Source organism: Tachypleus tridentatus, chromosome 13, assembly GCF_004210375.1.
Source record: "Tachypleus tridentatus isolate NWPU-2018 chromosome 13, ASM421037v1, whole genome shotgun sequence".
Taxonomy (NCBI): Eukaryota; Metazoa; Arthropoda; class Merostomata; order Xiphosura; family Limulidae; genus Tachypleus; species Tachypleus tridentatus.
The window spans coordinates 151,256,503-151,267,377 of NC_134837.1; the positions used below are offsets into that span (position 1 = coordinate 151,256,503).

General features: G+C 34.6%; 1 protein-coding gene across 3 annotated transcripts; it reads left to right on the plus strand.

The window, feature by feature from the left end:
* The first annotated feature begins 3,275 nt into the window (after positions 1-3,275).
* LOC143239040 (cuticle protein 16.8-like) lies at positions 3,276-5,089 on the plus strand. Of its 3 annotated transcripts, none has more exons than XM_076479816.1 (4): positions 3,276-3,409; positions 3,888-4,031; positions 4,281-4,592; positions 4,623-5,089. In XM_076479816.1, the coding sequence occupies exons 1-4, from the start codon at positions 3,398-3,400 to the stop codon at positions 4,668-4,670; spliced, it is 516 nt and encodes a 171-aa protein (XP_076335931.1). In that variant the 5' UTR covers positions 3,276-3,397; the 3' UTR covers positions 4,671-5,089. The 3 variants fall into 3 exon arrangements, with proteins under 3 accessions (XP_076335931.1, XP_076335929.1, XP_076335928.1); XM_076479814.1 differs by having other exon boundaries at positions 4,281-4,562; positions 4,593-5,089; XM_076479813.1 differs by having other exon boundaries at positions 4,281-5,089.
* The last annotated feature ends 5,786 nt before the right edge of the window (positions 5,090-10,875 follow it).

The following is a 10,875-nucleotide window of genomic DNA, read 5'->3' on the forward strand; positions in this document are numbered from 1 at the left end:
AGTTCTCAAAATATTTTTTTTTTATATTCTATTTTAAGATCAGTAAGATCATAGGTGTACTAGTTTGGTTTGTTTTGAAGTTCGCGCAAAGCTACACGAGGGATATCTGCGCTAGCCGTCCCTAATTTAGCAGTATAAGACAGGCAACTAGTCATCACCGCCCACCTCCAACTCTTGGGCTATTCCTTCACCAACGAATAGTGGAATTGACTGTCACATTATAATGCCCACATGTCTGAAAGAGCGAGCATGTTTGGTGTGACGGGAATTCAAACCCGGCAACCTCATATTACGAGTTGAGTGCCTAAACCAACTGAACATGCCGGGCCAGGTGTAGTAGTAATATAAAAATTGTCTCTGAAACTTACTACTCTAGCTTTTTAATTTATGTGGGGAAAATCAAAGATATGTATTATAGAAAAGTATAAACTTTAATTCTTCACTCTACAGATGCAACATTATTAAAACGCGCACACCACATCTTCATAGGATAGCAAATATCTTTTTAGTTTAGTCAGTGAATATCATCTTTAAAGAACTGCAGTTTCGTGTTACTCATTTCTCAGCAGCAAAGCAAAAGCAACTGAAAAACTGTAATTTAGAGCAATGTCAACATTATCATCTAATTCAGTCTGAATTCAACTCTCTGATCTGTTTTATCAATATCAATATTATCACTTAAGTAGGGCCGAGTTGTACGGTGTTATTTGTTTTAGTAATATCAATATTATCACTTAAACAGGGCCAAGCTGTATGGTGTTTAATATCAATATTATCATTTAAGCAGGGCCGAGCTTTGCGATGTTATTTGTTTTAGTAATTTCAATTTTATCACTTCAGTATGACCGAGCTATACGATGTTTTTTTTTTTTTTTTACAATGTCAACATTATCAGTTAAGCTGGACTGAGCTGTACAATGTTATTTGTCTTAGTAATATCAATGTCATAAGTTAAGCTAAACTGAGCTGTACAATGGTATTTGTTTTAGTAATATCAATATTATCAATTAAGCTAGACTGAGCTGTACAATGATATTTGTTTTAGTAATATCAATATTATCAATTAAGCTAGACTGAGCTGTACAATGATATTTGTTTTAGCAATATCAATATTATAAGTTAAGCTAGGCCGAGCTGTATAATCTTTACTTTTTTCGCATCGTAGTTCTTCACACTAAGATGAGAATAAAGCTTCAATGATTATTTTGACTACGAAGCTTAATGCTCTCAAAGACTCCCACAAAATTAACGTGTGAGTAATCTAAAACCTACAATAAACTGTTTCCCACGCCTAAGTCGTACGAAGTTCCATTGAGCGATAATCTCTGTTATAGGCCCAGCGATGCTCATGAGAATATACTATATTCGAAACTCTAGTTCTCAACTGATAATATTGCGGGTTTTCTTAACTAATTTGAGTTTATGTGTTTTCTTATCACAGCTCAACCTAGAGAAATTTATTTTGAAATTAAAATAATGTAAGATGCTCAGTCTCACAGTGATCTTTGAGAATATAGTTTCTCTTGATGAATCAGAATATAAATGATAACCATTTAACTGAATACATTATAAATAAACAAGTTATTGCAGATGGAATCCTGATGCTAATAAGAAAACATGTATTCTGACGTAAAACATCAATACACCTAATATTAAATTTTATTACAGACACTCGTAAAATAATTACTTTAAAAGACACGAAGGTTTATTTAAAGCGATTTTTCACATGTATGTGTTTAATTTGAGAAGGTTGCCTTTCTACTGGGAAATTTTATATGCTCTTAATGGGGGCGTGCGACTCGTAATCTGAGGGTCGCGGGTTCGCATCCCGGTCGCGCCAAACATGCTCGCCCTTTCAGCCGTGGGGGCGTTATAATGTGACGGTCAATCCCATTATTCGTTAGTAAAAGAGTAGCCCAAGAGTTGGCGGTGGGTGGTGATGACTAGCTGCCTTCTCTCTAGTCTTACACTACTAAATTAGGGACGGCTACCACAGATAGCCCTCGAGTAGCTTTGTGCGAAATTCCAAAACAAACAAACAAGCAAACTTAATGGAGGTTATGTCGTAGGTTAGGTATTTATTTACCATTACTATGCATGTTATATAAAGAATTTAGTTACACAGAAATCGCTATGTTCGCAAAAAAATCTCCGTTAAATTCTCCAGATGTAGTTTAACATCTTACATCTGAACTAATGTGATCAAATAGTCAAAAGCTACAGTAAATCATCATGAACCGTATCAACTTGCTACTAGATGTGCTTATTATCATTCAGTATTAAAAGTTACCTACCATATCAAGTAATTCCTTCCCCAAGTTGAGCATTAAAACGTCAGCTAACAAGATAAATAAAAAATTAGAAATTTAAAAACTTGCAAATAGTTATTGTCATAAAGTGAGGAAACAAGGCTGGAAATACTGTAGATAGCGTTCATTCAAACTATAAATCCTTATTTTGATTCCACCAAATGTAATTCTTGGTAACAACATGGAGTCAAAATAGGGGCTTGTAGTTTGAATAAATAACGTCTATAGTATTTCCAGTCTGATTCCGTTACTTTTATTTATGGTCCCTATTGGAAGGATTTTTTTTTTAATTCTCAATTTTGCATTTAACTTATATTATAATTATCTATAAATACAAATGTATGTCCCTTGGCAAACTGTAAAGCTTGAAATCTAAGTCTTCGTTGCATCTCATGTCTGCGTTATCTATTACATAGGGAAAATACTGCATTCAAGAGTATTAAAATAATAGAAAATCTCTTATTTCATATTACCACCAATAAACCAGCATTCAACCTTATAAACTTAACTAAATCACTTTACTGGTTCAATAGAACTCCCTAAAACTGTTAAATTGACTAAAAGCTCTAGGTGAAACACATATCTTGATATCACTGTAGTACCTTAGCTCAACATCTGAATTAGTGATTAATTCGATAACGGTGATATGTGGGACCCAAAAAAACAACAAGTGAAATAGGGTGAAACGGGGGTGGAAGGGTGAGGGGAGACGCATAGTCAGATCACGTGGCTTTACATTCTTTTGGATATTCAATCAAATATAACAATTCGTCTGCTTGACGACAATGACGTAGCGATCTGGAAAACGATAGTGTTTAAGTCTATCCGCAAAAAACGCTGGTGGGTTTGGTATGTGTTCAAAATTAGGGAGGCTGCCTTTCCTTCGGGGCAGACTAAAACCAGGACTAATAAGCTTCGCTCAATGTGCGCTATTATCAATGCATTGTATACATGAACTGGCCCACATTTTATTGGCTATTTCAACACAACAATTGAGGACAGAAAATTGTATATAAGCTCAGTATTTCCATGGTCGTCATCAAACAATACGTGATCTAACCGAGATAGAACCGTCAATACATAAAGCAATGCTGTTTAAGGTAGGAGTTCTGTGCAACAGTCTTGTGTGAACTAATTCATTGTTTTTGTTTTGATCATCTGTGTACTGGAGAATTGACACTATTAAGTGTTCTAAATAAATTAGTGCCAAAATGTCCTTAAGATATTTTACACTAAAAAAAAATAAAAGATTAGTTTTTAATTTATTTTATTTTTAGATATTTAGTATCAACCAGTTTTTCGTCGACACGACTTCATCATCACTATCAGCTGATATACAGAATAAGAACGAGAACAAAGCATATTTTCTTCAAGAGTTAATCAAGAATTCGAAAAATAAAACGTCTTTTGGATATATATATATGTGTGTGTGTGTGTGAGAAAGTTTAAAAATGAATAACAGTTTTATATTTGATTAAGGCAGAAAACACATAAAGGATATAACTTATTATAAACTTCCTTTCACAAGTGGAAACGAAAGATTATTTTAAATATTTTATTTTATTTTTACTTATTTAGGTAGCGCTCTTGTGCTTGGTTGCTGTTGTTAGAGCTGGTGTCTTCCCAGCAGGATATGGCAATGCTGACCCATCTTACCAAGATGTCTACCATCCTGTAAAGGTAGCTTATGCCCATCCTGCCCCAGCCTACACTGATATCTACGTATGCTTTTTTTTTTTTTAAGCTGGAAAATATATCGTATTTGAATAATGCATATTGTTTGTTTTTATTTCAAGAGGAAAAATTTCCGCTTTTTTATTCATGGTCATACATTAAATTGATATTGTAGTAATAATAATAACTCTATGCTAATTTTGGCTTTAACATCTCATTTATAAAAAAATGAAATAGTGTGATTAATTAAATTAATACTTATGTTATTATTTAATACATTTTGACTTTTCATTGCAGGCTAAACCTGAACCTTACAACTTTGGCTACGAAGCTAAGAATGACTATGATGGCGCCCTCTGGCAACAAGAATCTGGTGATGAGTACGGCAGCAAGCGTGGCTCTTATGGCTACACTGATGCTTATGGTATTAGTCGTACCGTCGAATACGTTGCTGACGAAACTGGCTTCCACGCATGGATTAAGACCAACGAGCCCGGAACCGCTAACCAGAACCCCGCTGATGTCCAGATAACCGCTGATCCTGTTCCTGCTCCAGCTTATACCCATCCCGTCGCAAAGGCCGTTGTTGCTGCTCCCCATTACGCTAAGGCCGTTGTCGCTGCTCCCCATTACGCTAAGGCCGTTGTCGCTGCTCCCGCCCACTATGGTCTGTCTTACGCCCATTAATGGTTATTAAAACACTTTACAATTTGTTAAGCTGTCTAAAGCCGTTAATTAGCAACAATTTCGTTGTTGGTATTTCAAACAAAAACTAATCTGAGTAACATACGTAACATTTCTTTAAATGTTTAAAACGTTCATACGATCCCAGATTAAAAGATTCGGTTTAAAACTCATTCGTAAACGTCATTGGTACAGATAGACTCAGTGTTGAATATAATAATGAAGACATAAAACGCCACTTCGACAATTAAAATGAAAAATTATGAAATAGCTAAAACCAAAAAGAAAAATGCACGCTTAATAAACGTAATGTGTGTATTTAAGTTATTAAATATCGCGCTTTTGTTCTATGAATTGTATGTATTCAATGTATGTTTTTGTGTATTGTTTAAAAGTATGTTGAATAAATTGAAAGGATAAGACGCTTTGTACAAGTATTTTATTTTGTAAGTGTGTCTATTGCGGTTAAAATTCAAATATTTATTCATTTTAAACGTAATATTACCAAGACATAATGCTATCATTTATTAATGGAAGACGAAAATTTCAGTTACCACCACCTTCTTCGCTCTTCAGTACCAGTTCTTCCCTTGGTAAATACTTCCATTTTTACCAATACAAAGCACTTTTATTTTGAAAATCGGAATTTTTTAAAAAATTTTTCAGCCGATGAATCTCAAAATATTTTTTTGTTTATTTTTGAATTTCGCGCAATGCTACACGAGGACTATCTGCGCTAGCCATCCCTAATTTGGTACTGTAAGACTTGAGAGAAGGCAGCTAGTCATCATCACCCACCGCCAACTCTTGGGCTACTCTTTTACAAACCAATAATGGGATTGATATTCTCATTATAACGCCTCCACAGCTGAAAGGACGGACATGTTCGGTGTAATGGGGATTCGGACTCGCGACCGTCAGATTACGAGTCGAACGCCTTAACCCCTTAACTATGCCAGGCCAACTTGAAATAATATTAATAATAGAGATTTGCATCAGTGTCGTGTTTATTTGCGAAAGAGAACCCAGAACAGCGATATATATATATACACATATAAAAAAATCGTTTTGAGGGTTAAGAGATATGTATCTACTGGGTGATTGAACTTAATACCATGGACAACTTTACATGGAAACATTTCATTTAAGCAATTAAAATTGTGACGTTTAAGCTCATAGGAACCATCTTCAGGCAGTGGTATAAATGGTTGAAGCGTACCAGTTTTAATTGCTTAAAAGAAGAGATTCCACTCTAAAACTATTCACAATATTAATACCCGTTTTTGTTCAATCGTTTTCCTATACGGAACACGTTGTTTTGAAACTAACAATGTTACGTGTATCCAGATATAAATTTAAGATCACCAGTTTGTTATTTAGTTGACTGAAGTTTTGGCATATTCTTACTTCATTTTAATGCTTTAAAATGTTAAATATTATAAAGGTTAACTGTTAACCAACATTCATTTTATTTCTTTGACTCATTTGTATTTTAACGTATTCATGTATCATTATAAGCCCAGTTTGATACTTTCATTTTTAATTGAATTGATTTCTGGTACATCGAAATGGGATTTTTTACACTTCTGCGTGAGTTAGTTACTCAAATAAAGAATTATCTTAAATTACTTACAAAATATTAATAATAATTATCTTTGACTGCCAAATCTGGCTCGTAATTATTCAGAAAAATTAATTATATATATATATACACAGATACGTAGTACTATCATATTGCATTTCTCCTTATTATTAAATATATACATACATGGTACTATCATATCCCACTTAACCTTATTATTGTATAATTTTAGTGAAATTAAATAAATACATTTAAATGAAGTTAAATAAGTAAAGAAAATCATAAGTAAGAATTGCGTTAGAAACATCAAATCCCAACCTCTGATTATTTATATTATAGCCATAATTTTTTAAACAAAAACAAAACAAATTAACATTTAAAGACTAAACAAAATACTCTGCACTTTTTGAAAAGGTCCTAGAGTGGGATTATGAAGTGTATTCTAGGTTTTGGTAGTGACTGTTGAAAAGGGCCCACATTGCGGTGGGAATACACCGCCTATCAGTCTTAACCTCCAATTCACTAGTCTCACATAAGAAAGAGACAATTAGATTACAAAATAGAAGAGCGAAATGTGGGTGCTCATATATATATATGTACGTTCACACTCATAGTACTGTCACATCTCAGTTCACCTTATTATATATATACACACATACATAGTGCTATCATATCCCAGTTGACCTTATTATATATATATATATATATATATATATGTATTCACAGATACGCAGTACTATCATATCCAAGTTCACCTTATTATTCTTTGATTTTGTGTCAAAGATCTTGTCGGTAGTGATGTCAGATATAAAGTGATTGATATATTATTCTTTGGTTTTACTCAAGAGTTCTTAGAATTACCAAATTTCATGCATTTGTTGATTATAATGAACAAATTTTTTCGAAATCTCAGTTACATAAGCTTTTTTTACTCATTCTTACCCTTTGTGACCTGCTAAATTCAAATATGAATACGGTTCAGCTCTACATGCTCTAGTTTTAATGCAATTTTAAGTTTTTCATTCTAGCCGTTTGTGGTCAAATTAACACGTTTCCTGCGATGCCTATATTGGTAAACCGGCAACTGCTGCGATGTTCTTGTACATCTGACAGCTTCAGTGCTGCATGAGCTATGATAACGTGAGGTTGTCGTTACACTTGTCTCTAGCCTGCAACTTAGTTAAAGGTAAGACAATAGTGAGACACCGGTGGGTCTCATCGCAGGAAACGTGTTAATTACTCACACGTTTATGTTATCAACAGAGATATTAAAATTGTTTAGATTCTGTGGTCAAATTAATTACTTACACGTTTATGTTATCAACAGAGATATTAAAATTGTTTTGATTTTGTTTCAGATCTGATCACGGCTACAATGAGACGTCAATGTGAGAACAAGCCGGACGCTTTCTGTTATATTTGTGGATGCTTCACGCTTATTCTTCAAAGGCGTAATATAATATCGTTTGTGAGGCGTGCATATAAAGCGTACTTTGGACTTGCTCTTGGTGACCAAGACAAAAAATGGGCCCTACATATTGTGTGTCATAACTGCAAGGAAATGCTACGTGACTGGACAAAAGGGAAACGTAAGGGTTTACCTTTCGGAATTCCCATGACCTGGCGAGAACCGATGGACTACACAACTGACTGCTATTTTTAGTCTGGTCAATACAAAGGGCATTGGCAAGAAAAGCAGACACAAAATCTCATATCCTAGTATCCCCTCAGCAATCCGACCTACTCTGCACTCTGATGAGCTCCCAATCCCAGTTTTTAAAGGATTTCTTCCATCTGAAGATGTGGGTAGTGACCAAGAGCAAGAGACTGCTGATGAAACTCAAGAAATACTTTCAGAATCTGGCGATCCTTCGTATGAGACCCCACAGTCATTAACTCCTCAACAGTTTAGCCAGCCAGAGTTGAATGACCTTGTGCGTGATTTGGGTCTCTCCAAAAATGCAGCTGAAGTGTTAGCTTCCAGGATGCAAGAAAAGAATCAGCTGAGCCATACAACTAAAGTGTCATACTTCCGAGATCGGGAGCAGGATTTTCTGCCATTTTTTAGAGAGGAGAATATGTTTGTTTATTGTCATAATATCTCAGGTCTTCTCCAAGAATTAGGGATGCCAGTATACCATCCAAATGACTGGCGATTATTTCTAGATTGTTATAAGCAAAGTTTGAAGTGCGTTCTACTTCATAATGGCAATGTCTATGCAGCTGTTCCAATTGGACACTCTGTGTATTTACGAGAGGAATATAATGACATTACGACTGTGATTGACCTACTAAAATACCACGAGCACAACTGGACAATTTGTGTGGACCTCAAAATGGTTAATTTCCTCCTAGGTCAACAAAGAGGATTTACAAAGTACCCCTGCTATCTTTGCATGTGGGACAGCCGAGCTCGAGAAAAGCACTGGAACCAGAAGGAGTGGCTCATACGTGAGACTCTGAAGGCAGGTATGCCAAATATTGTCAACGATCCAATTGTCAGTCGAGAAAGATCATATTTCCTCCTCTCCATATCAAGTTGGGCTTGATGAAACAGTTTATGAAGGCGTTGAATACTGACGGTGAATGCTTCCAACACATATTTTCTGTGCTCCCTGGTTTGTCCTTCGAGAAGATCAAGGCAGGTGTTTTTGATGGACCACAGATTCGTGCACTTGTGCGTGATCAAGAATTTGCCAGAAAGATGAACGACAAGGAAAGGACTGCATGGCTTTCATTTGTGGCGGTGATGGCAAACTTTCTCGGTAATAAAAAAGCTGACAACTATGAAACCCTTGTAGGAATATGTTGTCAGCTTTTCGCGATCTTGGATGTAACATGAGTGTCAAACTCCATTACCTGTACAGTCATCTTGATAGATTCCCTGAGAACCCAGGAGCTGTAAGTGACGAGCAAGGCGAGCGGTTCCATCAGGACCTCAAGACCATGGAAGAGCGTTACCAAGGGAGATGGGGCAAACATATGATGACAGATTACTGCTGGAGCATTAAACGAGAATGCCCTGAGACAGTCCACAAACGCAAGAGCTACAAGCGGAAATTCATGCCTGAGTAGACTGCAATTGAGCTTTGCCTCCTCATAGTAGCAAATGTCTTATCCACGAATCAGTTTTATATAAATAAATTGAATTATAACTTGATATAAAATTGAATTTATATAAATAACTTGAATACATTTATACTATCTTGCATTTTCTTTTTTATTACCAAGCTATATTAAAGAGTTTTATAACATATTTTATCACACATTTTTCATGATAGACTACGACGTCAATGTGATGATGACGAAATTTTGAGATTTTCAAATACCTTGATTGCAAAAAAAGTAGAGCACTGAGGAAAAAACTAACTTCAGATCTGAAATCAGGGCAAGAAATTATGTAATACCAAGTGTTTGATATAAATGCAACAAAAACTTTGTTGACCAGTGAATTATTCATTAAAATGATTAGATGCTACTGCATACTAAAATATGGTTTTTAGTTCTTCCTTTTCATAACACTGACTTCAGCTTTCATCTACTATGTTATATTTCACGGGGGTATTTGTTTTTCAACATTCTACTTTTGTCATTTTCATCACAGCTTTGCCCCTTATTTATTCAAGCAAAATAACAACAAGCAATAGAACTAAAAACCACAATCTATACGTTTTTTCTACTGTATCTATTTATTAAATTTCAATCATATTTTGTTGTTGCTTTTAAAAAATACATAACGTGGCAGCATAGCTAAATAATCAACTGTAGTTTTAACACTTTATTATTTGCCAATTTTTGTAATCAAAGTTATGTTGTCAGTGAATTTCACTTGATCTAGTCCTACGCTGTTACTTCTGTTGGTGAAATACCTGTTTATGTCTCTCTATTCGTAGCTGTTGCTTGCCATGAAACCTGGGATATAGAAAATAATTCTTACTTTTAGTTTTAACTTTCATCTTTTTTTATTTTCTCTTGTTGAAATTGTGTGATATAAACCAATATTATAATCCATAAGCCTTTTAGCTGACTAATTATGTTTGTTTATTGTTTCTTTTACTACAAGTATATTTAGTGTAAGACCAAGTGGTTAGAAAAATGTAATAATAATGATAATGTACTACACGTTCATGTTATTTAACTCACCTTTTTTCCTTTTTTAATTTTTTCTCTTTCTTTTTGTTACTTTTTTTCTTTACAGAGCAGTCACCTTCCTACAGTCAGCAGGCAGTGAAGGGTGATATAGATGTGGAACGTCATAGGATTGAGCACCCCCATTTCGCTAGCCTAATTTTTATTTATTTTGATTATTTTGTTATTTAATTACGATTAATTTTTATTAATTTCTCCATAAGAGACTGATGCACGGCGATTAAGACTGATATACATTATTTCCACACCGCATTGTGGGTCCAACTTCCGCAGTCACTTCCAAAACATAGGATACATTTTATATCCCACATCGTAGTCTGTGCTCTGGGATTCTTGTAATTTGTGCAGCTTTTTTTTTATTTCTCTTTAGGTTTATTTTGCTTTTTAGAATATACTATTAGTCAATGCTTTGGATTTGCTGTTTTAACAAGTTCTTCCTTTCGATTTTGTTTTGTTTTATGTTACTTGACTGTCAAG